The sequence below is a fragment of the Mustela lutreola genome, chromosome 7 (genome assembly GCF_030435805.1).
Source record: "Mustela lutreola isolate mMusLut2 chromosome 7, mMusLut2.pri, whole genome shotgun sequence".
Taxonomy (NCBI): Eukaryota; Metazoa; Chordata; class Mammalia; order Carnivora; family Mustelidae; genus Mustela; species Mustela lutreola.
In genome coordinates, this window is record NC_081296.1 from 75419745 (window position 1) to 75438358 (window position 18614).

The 18614-nt window shown below is 38.4% G+C and overlaps 1 protein-coding gene across 9 annotated transcripts in view; it reads right to left on the bottom strand.

The window, feature by feature from the left end:
- ATP8B4 (ATPase phospholipid transporting 8B4 (putative)) overlaps positions 1-18614 on the bottom strand; it is a 257966-nt gene that overhangs the window by 93524 nt on the left and 145828 nt on the right. For 8 of the 9 annotated variants that reach the window (XR_009355570.1, XM_059181517.1, XM_059181509.1 and 5 more), the window contains 3 exons: positions 12314-12472; positions 5935-6023; positions 3175-3371 (listed from right to left, as the gene is read on the bottom strand). Coding sequence is in view for 8 of the 9 variants with exons in the window: in XM_059181517.1 (XP_059037500.1) it covers positions 3175-3371; positions 5935-6023; positions 12314-12472 (445 nt within the window). In the remaining variant the exon portion in view is untranslated. The remainder of the gene's footprint in view (positions 1-3174; positions 3372-5934; positions 6024-12313; positions 12473-18614) is intronic. The other variant, XM_059181516.1, reaches the window with a different exon arrangement.

An 18614-nucleotide genomic window follows, 5' to 3' on the forward strand; every position in this document is an offset into this window, starting at 1 on the left:
CATACTTCCTTGTAAATTCCTTGCTAGCTTTTCTGTCTCGGCTGTTTTCCTTATTCCATTCACTTAAAAAAAAAAAAAATTAGCACTTATAGTGGACCAAGCACAGTGCTTTACCTGTAATAAGCAGTCCATCAGTGCTGAATGGATGAATCCTGGCCTTCTATTCCCTAATTTCACTAGTAAGGACATTAAGACTGAGAAGTTAAGTGACTAACCAAAGATCACACAAATCATCAACCACCGAGCTTCAGAATTCAGACATTCGATAAAGCCAATGCCGACCTGACCTTAAGAATGGCATTACGAAGGTAACTGTACAAACAATATGAAGCTTTCATCTTTCAGAAGTAAGAGAGCTCCCTGAAAACTCAAAGCAAAATGAATACAATACCATTTGATCCTTCTGTACCACACTTCAAACCAATGGAAGTCCTGCAAATTAATTTGGACTCTTAGATCTTAAAATAGTGTGTGGAGAGGAAGGGTATCCTTTTTATTTGGGAAAGAGGATTTGGGAGAGTCACAGTGGAACATTCTGCTCTTTGTTTTGTCATGGCAGAAAAAAGGAGACAAACGTTCAGAGTTAGCATAAATATCAAGTGCTAGTGTTTTCTGCCTGAAAGCTCAAAGAGCAAGGCTTATGATTCCACCCATTCTGTGGCTAAACAAGCAAAGTCGAAATGAATTCCTATTGCTTTGGGGGGGGGGGGAAAAATCTAATTCCTTGGGAGTACATGGCTGCATTTCTTACCATGATGTATTAAAAAAACTGTAGCTGGGTATGCTTTAATACTACAGATAAACAAACGGACAGCACCGAAATATTTTAACAACATCAACACCCTCTGTTCATGTGGAATTGTTAACCATTCAAAGTAAATTCAACACTTTTACCCTCGAGTGACATTCAGTCCTAATTTATTCTTTGTACCTAGTTGAAAGCCTAGAGGAAGATTTTATAGAAGGCCTCCCTTCCAAAGAGAAAAACGCGAGGGTTCTCTTCTTGTAGGTCTCAGTCTTTAGGACTGAGCAACCTGAAATTCCTTGGAATGCTCCTCCCGTCATGTTCAGATCAGAATCACTGCTCTTGTTTGTTGAGAGGAAAGTTCCCATTTACCCTCATCATTACTATGCCTTACAACAAGTACAGAGCTCTAGACTCTTTTCCTTCTCTTGATATCTTCACTGAGTAATAAACCAGACACCATTTAGGGAGAGAAGAAAAACACAGTACCAAGTGTCAGATGTTGTGCTTTGGATCTTGGTTCTATCCCTAATCAGCCCCATGAGCCTGTACAAATAATCTCATTTCTGAAAGAAGTTGAGCAGTAACTACTTTAGAAGGTTGTTGGGAGGCATAAGTAAAATACAGTATATGGAAGCACTTTATATAAAATATTAAATGTTATCTGGGGTAAGGTGGTATTATTTGGAGCAGACAGGAACTCAGATCAATTACTTTAATCCTGCCATTTCACTGAGCAACACATAGTTCATAAACAAACTAAGGCACAGAAAAGCCAAGTGCTTTCTTCAAGGTCACACAGCTATTTGTGGTCATGCCAAAACCAGAACGTGGGTTTGAACTATTCCACTTGGGTTTTCTTTTCATTACTGCAAGAGACACATTACAAGGAAAAGGAAAGCTAACCTGGGAATCTAGCCTTGACCTCTACAACACCAATCTTTCAAATCATTAAGTGAAAAATGCCAACGCACTTCAAAGAAAGAACATGCAGAGAATATACTTCCTTTGTGAGGACATATGAAACTGCACATGTACAGATGGTAAGCCACCATGAGCATTTATGGTCCGTTTAGGACATAAAAGGAAAGCTATAAAAGCTGACCGTAGCTCTTCTGGCAAAGAGCAGGATTTACTACAGACTTTATAATTGGATACAATCATGAGAGGTCCTCGGAATCAAAGATGAGCCAGTAGGATACAGCTTAAATAGAGCCTGCTCTGACCACAGCTCCAGAAGGCCCAGAGCAATTTGCGGTGTTGTGGCCACATGCCACTACTTCAAGTAAATTTCCCACAAGTTGACATTTCAGTTTCCTGACTGCTATCCAAAACAAGGGTGGATTTTGTGCATTGAACTTCCCTTGCTTCATCATAGCCAGGATTTTGGAAAGAGAGAAAAAGAAGCTTGTAAAAATTAGTGGGGATTTAGAGCCGGTAATTTTTTTGTATTGTTAAAGTACTGGTGATGAGGGATGTCAAACAACCATGTCTCACCCTGGCTCCAGTGCCTTTGAGATAGTCTGGCACAATCTTGGTAGGATTAGGATCAAAAGTATCCCAGCTACACACTCTTGGGCCACCTTCTAAGCCTTATCAAATACACACACACAAATACACATATATATGTGCCTATACAGTATTACGTGTGTGTGTGTGTGTGTGTGTGTATGGAGAGACAGAGAGAGAAAAGAGAGAAAAAGAGAGGTCATTTTAGCTCTTTTTTGTGAGACCAAATCTAGAAATGACAGATGGTGTTGTGGTGGGAGTTATGACTCATACTTATTTAACAATGGACAAGTGCTACCAACTGTATTTCAACTTCTTTATGTTATAGTTACAATAATAGGAAAAATTAACATTTCTCAAGCTCTTACGATGTGTCATTCTTTTAAGAGCTTTACAGTTTGTTTACTCTTTACTATTAAGTAAAATGCTATTTTCTTTTCTTTTAAAATCAGGAAACTGAAGACTAGAAGGTGAAATAACTTGCCCAATAACATGGAGTTACTAAGTGGTGGAACAGAATCCAAATCTGAGTATCGGGAGCCAGACTAGTGGCAGGGAGTCACCATCAGAATAGATGTCCCCAAGTATTCTTCCATTTCTTACCCTATATCAACCCATTTCTAACTGATCAGGTTGCATGAGACACTGCAGTCCATCTTTCCAAAGAATAAGACCCCTAAGAAACCAGAACAAATCAAGGATAAAACAAAATGCATTTACTATAATTTGAAAATGTAAAAGTTAAGCAGATTAAGCAGCTTAGTTGCCTGATTTGTAACAGATGTAGCAGATCATAAGCAGTTAAAGCAAGACATCCACCACACTGTCATCATTTTAAAACAAAAATGATTACAGAGCATGATTATGCACAATGGTCTTTTGACAAAGTGGCTTACCTATAGTATAAATTCTCATCTTACCTCACATATAATGAAATGGGTACAACTGTATTGAGGATTATAATATATGACCAGAATGTTAAGAATCCTGAGAAGACAGAGTTCTTCTCTCTTTCATTCCAAAAGAGGAAAGTTCTGAATTGGTCTCCAACTTGATTCTCCCAGATTGAATTTCCTATTGCAAGAATAATTCCCAGGCATACCAGAAACCCAAAAATCTGAAATGAGAATAGAAGTCTGGCTAAGGTTAACTTGAACCCAAAACTCATCATCCCAACCCAATACCGTCATACTCCTAATTCCAAGAAAAGGTCATTTGAAAAGACAGGCAAAGCTCTTCTTACTTATCATTAATCATACAAGTAAAATTCAATATTTTTATGTTGGAACTTGGTTAAATATGTTACATGCATTTTCTCACTTAATTCTCCCACTGATTGTCTGAGATAGGGACAATCATTATTCACAGGTTAAGAATCAAAAACAGAACAAAATAAAACAGAAGCACAGAAATATTATAACTCATCCATGGTCACAAAGCCAATAAATTCACACCCTTGATTTATGATGAGTGCATATACTTAAGTGGCTTAAGTAAAGAAGGTCATATGTCCTGATTTGCCCTGGTGTGCACCAGTTTGTATCTGTTGTCCAGATGTCATACTAATTGTGCTTTCTCCTTTCCCCTTCAAAAGTGTCCCTGTTTGAATTATAAATTATATGGTCACCCAAAAGGAAGAAAATATCAGGGATAAAGAATAATCTGAGACTAGTCAAGACTCTTGGCCACAGATCTAGCTACACAATCCTTATTTACAGTCCACAAGAAAAAGAAGAATTAAAATACAGCATGGCATGTATATTTTTTCTTTTGAGATTTAAAAATAGTGGGAAGCAATCTGAAAACTGTTAGCCAACTCTTAAATTGGGATTAGTATCAGGATTAGCAAAGCAAACATTTTGAAGGCGTCTAGAAAGAGAGCAAGGTTCGCTCAAATGCCAGTGTTGGAAAGGAAAGACACAAAGTCAGTGAATAGGTAAGACCTGAGCCGAACAAGGGATTCAGGGGACTTTGTTTTGCCAAGTGTCATACTGTATTAAGAGACAAGACCAACCTCTGTTGAGGGAGGAGTGGCGCTAGGGAATAGAAATGTATTGAACTTATTTCCTTTTTTCTCCAAGAAGGAATATTCTGGCATTCTAGGACTACTTTCCTCTTTATTCATTCATGAACAAAATATACATGTAGAAGACATTTATGTAGAAAAAAAAAATATGGAAAAACCTGACTTACAAGTACCTTAGAAAACCATGTGTTAGAGAAAAGTAGAATTGTAAATTCCTGAAATCCTACCAATTTGATACCTGTATCATGGTATCCTCTTTTATTTCAATGATTAATACTACAAATTAATTGAAGTGAATTACTTTAAGAGCATTAAAACCGGTGGTACTTGGCATTAAATGCCCTAAGTAGGATGGACTCAGTTTCCAATTCTCCAGTGGATTATTTGATTTTCTAATATGAAAGCTGGGATAGTCTCTCCTTCACAATCAGGCTATAGGCTTACCTATCGTATAAATTCTCATTTATACTTACCGTGTGGTGGATATACATACAATTTCCATGCAAGCCCAGAAGTGGGATTAGGGCCATTTAAATAGGGAATTCTAGGAAGGGACACAAGCTAAGCACGTCCCCTTGGCCCTGGAGTCTCTGCCCCAAGGGGATGGGTATAGTGGGAGGAAAGCCCAGTTCTGAGGACACCAAATGTAAAACACAGAGCCTGTCCAGTATTTTGTGCCCAGTAAGAGTTCATGTCCTTCTTTCTTTATTCAGAGTCCCACTATCTTAAATCAGTTAGGCAAATAAATATATAGTGAACTCAGACTCTTTATAATTGATTGTGAGTCTGCGAGTGGGGTGGCGGGGGGGGGGGCTTGGTTCAAAGTCACTGTCCTCATATTTAAAGTCAATGTCTTCCAACTTAATTCCAATATAAGTAGGCAAAGCAGTATTACACAAAAAGTCAGATAACAATCAGATGCACAGCGTGAGGAAGCACAAGATTAACTGACAAAAGTGTAGCATGCAAGGAATAGTCAACTGTCTGATAAATGGATGGTAGGAAAAAAATTTCAAAAAATGCAGAAAAGAATAAAAATTCAGAGGAAAGAAATAATCCCATGTTAAGGAGGTTCAGAAGTTTTGCAAAGGAGGAAAACTGTGACCTGGGCCTTAGAAGATTCATAAGCAGAACCAGCTACACAATTTGTGGATCCCAGTGCAAAATGAAAATATGGGACCCCTTGTTCAAAAATTACTGATAATTTCTACATGGCAACAGGTGAATAAACCAAGTATGAGGCCCATTTGAGTGGGGAACCTGTGTAATTACACAGGTCACATACCCATGAAGCCAGCTCCATCCACAAGCTATGTTGAGAAGACATGAGCAAAAGTAAGACAACAAAAGAACCGAACTATCTCAAAAATAATGTTTTCTTTTTTAAAAACAAATACTTGAAACATAGAGAACTTGCAAGACCATGACAGCCTCCATAAACACTATCTACCCTCTCATGAAAAATTCCACCCATGGTTGTGAAATTATAATCTAGAAAGTAGAGGGCAATATAACTAGGCCCCAGAAGCAAAATAACCAAAAACAAATTACACAAAAAGAATGAAGATTCTGAAAGAATTCCCAGCCATATGTAAGAAATATATTAAAATAAAAATGACAAGTGTTTTCCCCTAATTTTGTTATAGTATCTTACCCATAGTACTAGAGTATTCAACAGTTTATCAATGCTTGTCCTCTTAAACTTTGTCTTACCGCTGTTCTGCATTAATTTTGTGTCAGGACCTGCCAAAAAAAATTAAATAGCAACTTTAAAACGATTTAATGATGTATTACTACCATTAGTATTTCTTATCATGTCAAATGTTCCTGAAAGGAGAATAACATGTTTTTTCAAAATAATGTAACTTTTATTAAGAACATGGGCCTTTTTTTTTTTTTTTTTTTTTTTTTTTTGTGAAGTGTGTAAACCTGGTGATTCACAGACCTGTACCCCTGGGGATAAAAATATATGTTTATAAAAAATAAAAAATTATATATAAAAAAAAATAACATGGGCCATTTTTAAGTTATATAAGATTCTCAACTGGTAGCTTAGTAACAACCCTGGAGACTGCAAGAGAATGGGTCTCCTTGGAATAGGACAAATCCAGATAGAACCTGCAGCTGAAACGTTTGAGAAATGCTATATTTTCAAAAAGCTGTGTATAGCTGTGGTTTTAGTTGAAGAAATGAAAGTTAACAGGCCAATCCAAGTGAGGAATAATTTGACATGTTAAAAATAATGCAGTAATAAACATAACTCGGAACAATGAGATCAAAAATAGAAAGTTAAAATCAGCAATCAAATTCTGGATCTGTTTCTCAAAAAGATCTGGGGTGCCTTTATGGAGAAACTAGAATAAATGCAAACAATAAATACATCAGCAAATAAGTTAAACCTTTATTGTATATTGCACAGTGTGCAGATAATATACATTTTTTGTAAGGGCAGGAATTGAATCTTATGTTAGCTTTATTTCAGATAAATGCATTTTCTCATTTTCATTAAGTCCCTTGCTCAAGTAATTCTTCTTTAATTTTTTAATTTTTATTAACATATAATGTATTATTAGTCCCAGAGGTACAGGTCTGTGAATTGTCAGGTTTATACTCACAGCACTCACCATAGCACATACCCTCCCCAATGTCCATAACCCAACCACCCTCTCCTTACCCCCACCCCCTGGCAACCCTCAGTTTGTTTTGTGAGATTAAGAGTCTTACGGTTTGTCTCCCTCCCGATCCCATCTTGTTTCATTTATTTCTTTCCTACCCCCTCAAATCCCCCACATTGCCTCTAAACTTCCTCATATCAGGGAGATCATATGATAATTGTCTTTCTCTGATTGACTTATTTCACTAAGCATGATACCCTCTAGTTCCATCACGTCGTCGTAAATGGCAAGATTTCATTTCTTTTGATGGCTGCATAGTATTCCACTGTCAGGTAATTCTAAGAATTATTATTATCTGCCTTCGAGTTAGATAACGAGATGATTAACAAAAGAGAGTATTAGAATATATTGCTAAGGAAATTCCACTAAATGGAAGCAATTAAGCTTTAATTATATCTGATTCCTCTATTGTTCCTCTCCACATCATCTTCTCCTTATTGTCATCAATCCATGTAGCCACTTAATATAGGGGAGAGGAAAACTGAAAGAATTAAAGGAGAGAGGCACATGTAAAATTTTATCCCATCCTAAAAGTCAGGGAAGAATGAGCACATCCTTAGGAGACTTTCATTTACTTAAAATACCCCTGGGGATAAAAATATATGTTTATAAAAAATAAAAAATTAATTAAAAAAAAATACAAATGGAAGCAAGGACTGGGGTCTCATAAAATTCAGTCTGAAGATGGAATTATACCCCACTGTCCTATTCCCAACTACTGCTGTGTAAAGGAGACCACCCACATTTTCTCAGAATTGTTTATTAAAATCATATGGACACTGAGGGTGGGAAGCATTTCTTGTATGGTAAAGATCATCAAGAGCAAATGAAGTTTGTGATTGGTAAAAGCTGAAATACTCAAAGACCCCAGTTTTGTACTAAAATTTTATATTTCTTAGGCATACCTATACACACAGAGCAGCAGAGAACACACCTAGGGGTTTTTAAACATTTGTCTAAATATATCTACAGATGCTGATTCACACATCTCTTATTCCACTCATAGCCACAGATCTTGAAAGAATTTCTGTACTCAGCAGCCTCTGTTTTCTCAGCTCCTACTTATTACTCAGCCTAGTTTCAGATCTAGTGTTATTATCAAAACTCTCCATACCCCACCCAACCCCTAGTGACCTACTCATTCAAGGACCTGCTATTTACCAACCTTACAAATACCATGGGCAATACTGAACTTTTCAAACTACACACACACACACACACACATCTGTTTGAAAAACCTAACAATTTCTTCCCAGTGCTCTTAGGATAAAGATCAAAGTTCTGGATACAGACCACAAGGCTCTTTATGGTCCAGATCCTATCCACATCTCTCATCACATGTCTATCTATATTGTCCATGTTCTCTATACTCCACACTGGCCTTAAGTTGTGTTTTTGTTTTTGTTTTTTTAACCTCAACATTTTCAGTCCTGATACAGGGACATGGTCCACGATGTGACTTTTAATTAGCTTGCTCTTTCTTTTTATATTCCTCTATGACAAACTCGTTTGAGTACATGTTCTTTTCTTTTCTTTTTTTTTTTTTTCAGAGCACTTATCTCAGTTTGAGGTTATATATTCATTACAACAAATATCTGAGATTAAGGTCTCTTACTTCTACTGGAGTCAAAACCGCAAGAATGAATGGACTTCATTTGTCTTTGCTCACATTCTTAATCAGAAACTAATAAGAAGTATATTGCCTGCCACATAGTACGCACTCAATAAAATCTAATTAATTAGGTATTATTACCCTTAATTCACTAATAATGACACAAACTTAAAGTATTTAAGTAACTTGCCTAAGATTTCTTGTCTAGTAAGTATCAGAACCAGAATTCAAACCCAGATATAACTACCTCGGAAGTTCTTTGCTCTTTGTCACTATTTTAAAAACTATATGAAATGCTCCATTAATTCATTAATTCATGGACTCATTCAATCAATGTGTATTTAAGACTAAGACTCATTCAGATTCCAAACAGGATATAGATGACACACTGGAAAAGGATAACTGGAGAAAAAAAAAAAAATTTCAAAAGGGACTCTACAAAACTGTGGGTGGGGTTGCAAGGGAAGAAAATGTTCATGCAGTAACCAAAGACTTAGAAGCAATCACGATGTTTCTCTATCTAAGCTAGAAGGGAGTGGTTACTGGACCCTAAGGGACAGTATAGAGTTTGCAGCCTTTAAGAAAGAGTGACTTTAACAATTATATGATCTCTTGGATACAAAGAATTTGAGAGGCAGGATGGGGGCTTGTGGGAGATAGGGAAGGAAAAAATGAAACAAGATGGGATCAGGAGGGAGACAAACATAAGAGGCTCTTAATCTCAGAAAACAAACTGAGGGTTGCTAGAGCGAAGGGCAGTGGGAGGGATGGAGAGTCTGGGTGATGGACATTGGGGAGGGTATGGGCTATGGTGAGTTCTGTGAAATGTAGAAGACTGATGATTCACAGACCTGTGCCCCTGGGGCAAATAATACAATATATGTTAATAAATAATAAAATAAAACTCACATTTCCAAACTCAAAAGAGAAAGAAAGAAAGAAAGGAAGGAAGTGAGTGACTTTAGATTGAAGTACCCAGTCAGCCTGGAGTGACTACTTCTGGAGGAAGTCTGGGGGAATAAATACCAGGATCTCAGTCTGCTCTCTACCTTTGACCTCTTTCCATGAGAATAGAAAGCCTAATTACAATGACAGAGCCTACCTACAAGTCAAAATTCAAAGAAACCTCTTAGTGTAAACCATACAAATCAGCTTCCCAAGGCAGAAAGAAGAGTGAAAAAATGGGACAGTAGACCTGGAGGGGCAAATGAAAAACATCCAACAAAAAAATCTACTGTACTGGTGCTGATTCCTATGAATTTCTTAAATAAAGACATCTCCTCCACTCAGAAACAAGACTTCCTCCTCTCTTGAGCGAAAGAAAAGCTATTACTAGGGAGGCATGGCCTGGCTGTTAATGCATATTGGACCCTTGCAAATTATAGATTTGTAGAGTAAACCATGTCTATGTCAACTATATTCCTTACACAATCCTTAGTGATAGTTATAATAAGAGTAATAGAGAAAGAATAGTTAATAAGTCATTTAGGATAACTTTCATAAGATCTAAGTGTTCACCTGGAACTAGTTCTCCAAATTAGATGTCCTAAGATTTGGAGGTTCTGAGACACTCATCTGTTCAAATCTGACATTGACCAAACCAACCATTCCTCTACCTGTCACTGTTCTAGCTAAGCTTTCTGTTAACATTCATGCCCAGATTAAAGTCAATGCAGGCATTCTCTGCTTTATAAATATCTGCCCCATGAAGAACATCTAACCATAACACAAAAAGCAGAGGATATTCCCCCACCTCTGCCTGCCAAGAATCAAAGAGCAGTACATCAGACCATTCCTCAGTCTTTGAAGCAGGCAGTGCACTCAGAATTGATGCTGGATGGAAGAAGAAGGAAAGGAAAGAAAGTAATATTTGTCAAGCATCCTCTTCCATATGAATGTTCTTCCTGAGTCTTCACAGTGACTCTCTAATGCACTCATTATCCCCATGTTATAGCAGAAGAAACTAAAGCTTGGGAAGTTTAAGTAACTAAGGCTTAACATCCTACAGCTGGTAAACAAATCTGTACCCAGCTCTGTCCAATCCTAATTCTGGGAGCTTTCTGATACACTTCTTGAGGAGGGGAGGGGGACCTGTTCAGTTTACCATCCCACTTCCTTCTATGTAGGCGCATTCTCCCAGAACAAAACTTCTGCAGAAATACATGGCCCCTGAGTGGCTCACACAGCTGTCCTAATGTTACATGCTGTAATTGAGCCATAGTCCTGAATTAGTCATTCTAAGCAAGTTCACAAAAATGTAAACACAACGTTGAGCTATAACCCATTCCTGGGATGAAGCCCCCCCGCCAGCCAACTTCTGTGATGACAGGAACCAAACCAGGAGAACCTTTCCCACTAAAGGAGTTTCAAAAATTCTCCCCCTTCTTACGTGGGAAGATAAGTGGAGGCTAATATCTAAGCCTAGCTCTTTTTCTTAATGCAAGAAAGATGCAAATAAGAAAATATGTGACCATAGGTTTACTTCCCTAATGAGTAAAAACATCTGATAAGCAAATCATGAAAGCAGATGCATCCCCAGATAAAAGCCCATATACTGCCATCCTTCTAGGGATTTCTCAAGACCTTACAATGGCAATACCCCAAGCAGGGAGAGCCTTGCTGAAACACACAGCTGAGAGTATTTAGGAGAAATTGAGAGGACTTTTCTAGGTTTGGAACACTTTTGAGTCTTTAATAAACATTTGTTGTTGTTGAGGAAAGTCAGTTAGGAAAAACATTCCAATTCTGATTGCACATATAGTCAATGGACCCAAAAACACATCTTAATTTGATGTCATAATAAACAGGATTTTTAAAAATCAAGGGCTGGCAATGGAAGCCATGAGTACAATCTGAGTGGCTTTATGTAATGAAGCTACTGTAAGCTTCCTTCGCGGAAGAATGCCACCTTGGGCCTGTAGAGATAAAGTCAAGACAGGAAAAGTGGCCAGCAGGAAGAGTAAAAGGCACTTTCGCTCCCTCCCAGCCTCCTACCCCCTCCCTTCTGTCCTGCACAGTCTTTCCAGGCCCCACTGTGCTGCTGACAAATAGTAGAAGAAGCTACAGAGTATAAACAGAAATGATTGCAGGATCTCCAAGAAATCTCTTCCAAAATGGTCGCTTGACCTCTGCAAACTACAAAATTAACAGCAGAGCAATGTGGGGCGGGAGGGCTTCTTTCACACACTTCCCCCACTTTAAAGGCAGATAGATTCATATATACATAATGGGAGTGATAGAGATGAAGTTCAAGAAAGAGAAATTAAACAGTATCTAGCAACTACCAAGCAACTAAAGCCCAAGCACCCCTTAAGAATGGGTTCCTGGGGGCACCTGGGTGGCTCAGTGGGTTAAAGCCTCTGCCTTCAGCTCGGGTCATGAACTCAGGGTCCTGGGATCAAGGCCCCCATTGTGCTCTCTGCTCAGGGGGAGCCTGCTTCTTCTCTTCCTCTCTCTCGGCCTGCCTCTCTGCCTACTTGTGATCTCTCTCTGTCAAAAAAAAAAAAAAAAAAAAATCTTAAAAAAAAAAAAAAAATGGGTTCCTAATGCCAGTGGTTCCTCACACAGCAGCCCCCACCCAGTCCAGACTATTCCCAGGGCAGTGGTGCTACCCTCTGCTATCAGCCCAGAGCAGCACCTTGAGTGGAACAAAAGCACCTTCCTCATCCAACCTGGAGAGGTGAAGACAGCCCAGGCACACCTCAGGACAGGCTCCCCCATGACCAACCCGGGGCAGTCAGCGGTACCTGCAAAAATAACCATTCCAAAACACCAGCTGGTATTTCTCAGGATGCAGCCCCTCAGGATTACATTCTCATTGTTGAGTGTGTGCTTGCTGTCCTTCCAGGAGAGAACTCCCACGAATTTATCTAATTTGTTGTTGGGCGCCTCACAGACAACAATCCCTGTAAAATAAAAAACAAAAACGAAACCCTGTTTATGACTGACCTCAAACTCTCTTTAGCAGTCCACCATACTGTGTTACCACCCTCCTTCTAATACACAGCATATTTTTACTTTCCTTCTCTTTTTGACAGGGCAATGCTATGTATACAAGACTGTGCTAGAAAAAATAAGCTTGGTGGTGGCGGGGGTGGCAAGTGGGGGCAGTCTTCTGGAGGGCAGGGGTACAAAGATGGAAATCTATCAAGAGTTTTAACACAGCTTTCTGCACTTTCAAGTAAGAATGAAAAACTTGAGAGCCATGGATTTTTTTTCCTTAAATAAAAATCACTCCCTCTACGTCTAGTTTGCAGCAATGATTTCTGAAAACATAAAGCAGGGATTATCTTAAAAGTTTTTCTTCCTCTCTTTTTACTTAATGTGAATTTTCAAATAGGTTAAGATGGCACACTTCCAGCTTCACAACCAAAGTTAATTAGGTCTTTCTAGGCTCATCATCAATAATTCGGGGGCAGGGGAGGGGGTCCTATGATGTTCCTCCCCCTGGAAACCTAGGCCTTGTATGCCACATGTGTCTGAGAATGCATGTGATTCCTTTCAGCTGTTGTATGCTTCTTATCTTGATTAGATGCAGAGTTCTGGGGACCCTCAAAGCTACCATATAACTTGTCCCAACCTGGGCAGAAGACATTTCTAGTTTTTTTTTAATTCCAGGCCCATTCCAAACCAAGGGTATGCCCATTCCAAATCAATAAATCAATTCGTTCCATTATTACAATAAGAAAATACACTTTCAGAGTAGGAGTTCTTTTGACAGAAAGCGAAACCAGAAATAATGTTGCAGGGACCCTGTCACAACCTAAAACTATTAGATTAAATACGTTTGCATTACAAATGGTTGGGGTTAAACTTTCATAAGAAATGACCACTAAGACTTGAAAGACAGAGGGAGAGATGAAGGAAAAGAGGAAGGAATAAAAAAAGAAGGCAGTGGATAGATCCAGATGGGCTCAAACACAACTCAGGGGTGAGATTAGCACCTCTCAAGAACAATAAAAATACATGGATTTAATCAAACCCAAAAGTATAAGTTGGAACCTGAAAAATGACATTTGAAACTTAAGAAAGAAGTCTTCAGCACTGACTGAAGAGAAAGGAGACCAGCCCACCCTAGAGACCCTCTGTAGTACTCACACCACTGACTGAGCACCTGAACTTAGGGGCTTACATGGACACCCTTCCTTCCTGCAATGGTATTTGTTCCTTTTAAAGCTCTTAGAGATGACAGCAGCCAGTTTTCACATGGCCTGATCACTCCTGACCAACCAGATCACTAACATTGGATCTTGCATGAAAAATATAAAAACAAACAAGAAACAAAAAGGAGTGAAGGACTCCAGCCCTTAGGACTACTTTTTCCAAACTCCACTTTCCCTTCCCCAGTTGTAACAAAATTGCTGCCTAAACAGCCCCAACTCAACAACATTCTCTGGCAACTTCCCAGACATCTACCAGTACATCAGAGTGCTGGCAAGAGGATGTGGGCAAGGCTAGACAACCTGTACAAAGTCATTCTTCATACAAAGGGATGTAGTTAAATTCTGGTTGCTCCCATTATAGCCTATCACTCATATTAAAAAGTAAATTGAGATTGACTTCAGCTGGCCCAACTTATTTGGACAATTAGGTTGTGGAAGAGGGGATTTTTCTTCTAAATTCTAAGAATTTGTTACCTTTTTCTTCTTGACCAATAATTTTAATTCTTAAAAATTGCAGAAGCTTAAATTTAATATCACCAGCAAAACCTACAAAAATATTGGGTGAGAGCAACCCTTAGAACTTATTCTAGTTTCTGACCAAAGACTCAATTTCTCAAGTCTTCAAAGTTGGTCACCAATAAATAAATAAAAATGTGTTTTCTGCAAAAACAACATGATACCCAGGCCCTGCCAAAAGGAATATAAGAAACAGGCTCATTTGGTCATTTTTATTGTCGCAAGCAGTGACTGACATGGAGACAAATACAGCCTTGAACATGTTGGCTCACTCCTCCCTAGCCTCAAGGCTCATCCACTTCTGGCCTGACACCAAGGGTGTGGTTCTAGACAGGAACAGGCAGTAAGGCCAAAGTGTTCTGCCTAAGCTCTTGAAGGCCAAGCCCCAATTCAAGCTTTCTCAAAGAGTGTAGTCCCACTGATTTAAGTACTAAATACAGACCCTGGTCAAAACAAAATGGGTGGGGGGGACAAAGCCAAACTACATATTTTATCTTCAGAAGTGCTCAGCCTCCCCTTTCTTGGGCTTGTTAGCGTCAAACACTTCCAAACTTCTATTCTTCCCTTTTCTAAGAAAGAGTGACTCGTTTCCTCTGAAGGGAGCACTGTATTAATTTCTCTATTCCATAACTTACCATAATGACTACACAAAAATATTTGTTGGAGAGACGGCAAAAAAAAATTCATATGGCTTTACCAGAAGTACGGAAATGAGAGGGGAGCTAAAGTAGATCTAAGATAAATGAAAGAAGTGGGTATATTTCCATGGTAATAATGACAAAGAGGACTGGAAGGCCTAACAGCCTCGCCATCTTGGGAGGCTTAGGTTGATCTAACTCTAAAAAGATACAAATAGATCTGGAGACAAAAGTGAGAACCTTTAAAGTGCATTAGAAGTAATCAAATACATACTCTAACCATAAAGCACAATAAGGAGTAGGGGAAAACGTAAGACCCTTCTACCTTTTCCTAATAGTATCCTAGAAGAATTAGAGGCAGTAAACAGTTTGACAATGGATGAGAAGACAGTTTAGGGAAAACGGCATTTTCTCTCAGGCAGTTGTTCACTGAAAACATGACTTTGTGCTCTAAACATCTTAAATGGGAGATAAAGCAAATGGGAAAAAATCATGTCAATAATGAAAAAGAAATATCATCAAACTACCTTGTTTACTTGTTTGCCCCCTGAAGAGAACAGACAAGAAAGCAGAGATCAAGTCACTCAGTTCACAATCACACCGAAATGTTCTAGGTCCACCCTAAACAAAATTCACAAGATATCATTCTCAACCTCCCTCAGCACTCTAAACTGAGTCCTCTGGGTTTGGGGTTGATTATCAACCTATCAACCTTCTTCAGCTAGAGCATTATCTCAAAGTGGAAATCTATAGTTTATCATGAAAATGGAACTCAGTACCCAATACTCCATCATTTTCCAGAGAAGCTGGCTTTATTTCTTTCTATGTATTATTATTAACAATATTTCTTGATTATCTGCATGGCAACTCTTTAATAAGGCAAATTATCTATTGAACAAGACATCATCATCATTGCCACAAGAGTTTCTCCAGTCAAGAGTTTCTCAGAGTTTAAAAGAATGCCCATTATTGTTGTTCTAATGATGTGATAAATATATATATATATTTTTTCTTACAAAGAAGAGTATCACCTTTCTATTCTCTAAAGCCTCTTCATTCTTCAAACTTCAAGCTTCAGCCACCCATCATTGCTACCATAATTGCCATATAAATGCTAGCAGTAAAGAGAGAAGTTATTAGTTGGGCTGTGCTTCTGTCCAGGTGAATGGGAAAGTATCTAGTAAGTAAAAAGTCTTAAGATGTTAATCAAGCTTTTTTTTTTTTTTAACCAAAAAGACATGCTTGTGTTTGTGTATTTGAATTACACACATGCTATTCTTTAGAAAGGACCACAAAATACACAAAGATTCCTGAAATAAAGAGTCAACCTTTCCCTGATTCAGAACTCAGTATTAAGAGTCATACAAAATATGTAAACTTGTCATAAGCTGCAAAAAAACAGATCCTAGTCCAGTCAGTAAGAATATGCAACAGATTCTTAAACACATTTGGATAATTTACATCTAGGGCTTTCCCCAAGGCATAAAAATGGCCAGTTTGGCCAGTTTATAAATGCATAATTGACAACTATCTCCAGTTACTTATTTATAAAAACCTTTTCTATCTGCGTAAGACTTTAACATGAAAAATTGAGGCTCACTCTATTTTTATACTTGTTCTAATATCAGATCAAGTTTTTTTCTTACAAAATTTAACAATGTATCAGTTATTTCCTGATGTTTTCAATAAATGAAAATATTTATGTGACAATTTTTTAAATAAAAAGGTTTACCTACCAAAACTCAAAACTATCTTGTATGTACTCTCCTTTATTTGGCCAACTCTTCTATACTATCTTGTCAGGAATCCTGACATTCAAGATCACTGAGAACATTGCTGCTCTTTAAAAATATGATGCCATCTGAGTCCTAGATGGACTGGATCTCTGGTAATTAATTTTGTATCTTTAGATTCAGAGTATTCTTAAAATTTATTTCTTATCCTGATCCTAGCTAAGTTGTCATGCTAATCCCCTCCCTCTCCAATGCTGCCTTTTTTTTTTTTAAGATTTTATTTATTTATTTGACAGACAGAGATCACAAGTAGGCAGAGAGGCAGGCAAAGAGAGGGAGAGGAGAGCAGAGATGCGGGACTTGATCCCAGAACCCTAGGATCATGACCTGAGCCAAAGGCAGAGGCTTTAACCCACTGAGCCACCCAGGTGCCCCCCAATGCTGCCTTTCTTGTAGTTTACAGCCTCTTATGGCCTTCCACAGTATAGGCTTTGCCAGCAATCTTCGGTTCATGTTCTGGCTCCTTCACTTAGTCACCATGTGGCATTGGAAAAAGCATTCAATGTATCTGAGTCTCAGATTCCTCGCCCATAACCTGGAGGTAATAATAATCTCTTCATCTCAGAGTTATAAGGATTTCATAAGATAATGTGTGCAGTTATTTAGCACAGTGCCTCGTGTCAATCTCATGCTGAAGGCCTGAGAACTTTAGGACCTTTACCTAATTAAAGGCTTCTTTGGGAATGAGGATTTATTCAAGTCTGTCTTCTCTGCTGGGCTTGGGCTCTATCTATGAATGCAAGGCCTGAGTCTGTCTTATCAACCACTGTATCTGCAGGCTTAGCTAAAACCTTGTCATCATGTTAAAGATACATTTACTAAGTAAATGAACAGGTAGGTGACTGAGAGAATGAATGAAAGAAAAGAATGAATGAAAGCCCTAAGGAAGCCACCAGCAAGACGCTATCCTTGGGTTTGGGTGCAAAGATGGGAAGCGAGGGAGACTCACAAGGGATATCCTAAGGCCCTCCCCATCTCAGTTTTGAGCCTTAGGGTCCACAGGGGGGACTTCTCTAGGAATAGCATTGGGAAACTGAGGTCTTCAAATACGTAGAAGATGTGCACTTATGCTTCAAGAACAAAAAGCTGTAGTTTGGTCCTAGAGAAAGTATTCTGGCCAAGCCTCAGAAGAAAAACCACATGGTAACTAGAAGCAAAAATAATACCATACCCAGATTTGCCCAGAAGTCACAAGCTAAAAGATATACTTAGCCCAGACAGAGCATGGGAAAGGGTGTGCCTCACATCTCTGTCTCATCTATTAGACCATGCCACAGCTAGTCAGGGCATTTCCAAATGTACACAATGTTGATATCGTGCTTTTAGTTTAAACTAAAGGATGCAGTATGTGGTTTTAATTCCCATGACTCAAGGAAGTTTTTTCTAGTCCCCAGAGGAAAACCTAAAATCTACCGATACCCATTACAACAAAGGTAGACAGAGAAGACAAAAAAAAAAGAGGGAGTAGGAAAAGAACATAGTAAAAGGATCAAAAGAAACCAGATAATACATATGGAGATATTTTATAATCCTACACAGTTTGTATGGCATCTTGTCCCTAGGGGATGCTTAATAAATAAACTTCATAAGCTAATTAATATGGACAGAGGGATGGAAAGAGAAAAGATGAAGAATTACAGAAAACTAGATAATGCATGTACAGAGCTAACATAAGTAAACTAAAAAAAGGACTGGAAGAGGAAGATGAAAACAGTAAGAAAGAATGCCAAACGAGAGGAAAGGAAGAAAGGAAGGAAACAGTGGCCTGGGTAAAGAAATGTGTGTATACAGTGTATAATATGTGACTGCATGTGTCCGAGATACAGGGAGATGCTGAAAAGAACATGCCTAAACTAGGGCTTAAAAGCAAGAGCATTCATGGGAAGAATTTAGTGTTTACTAAGTGTCCCATCTCTTTTAAGACTTTCCATACCACAT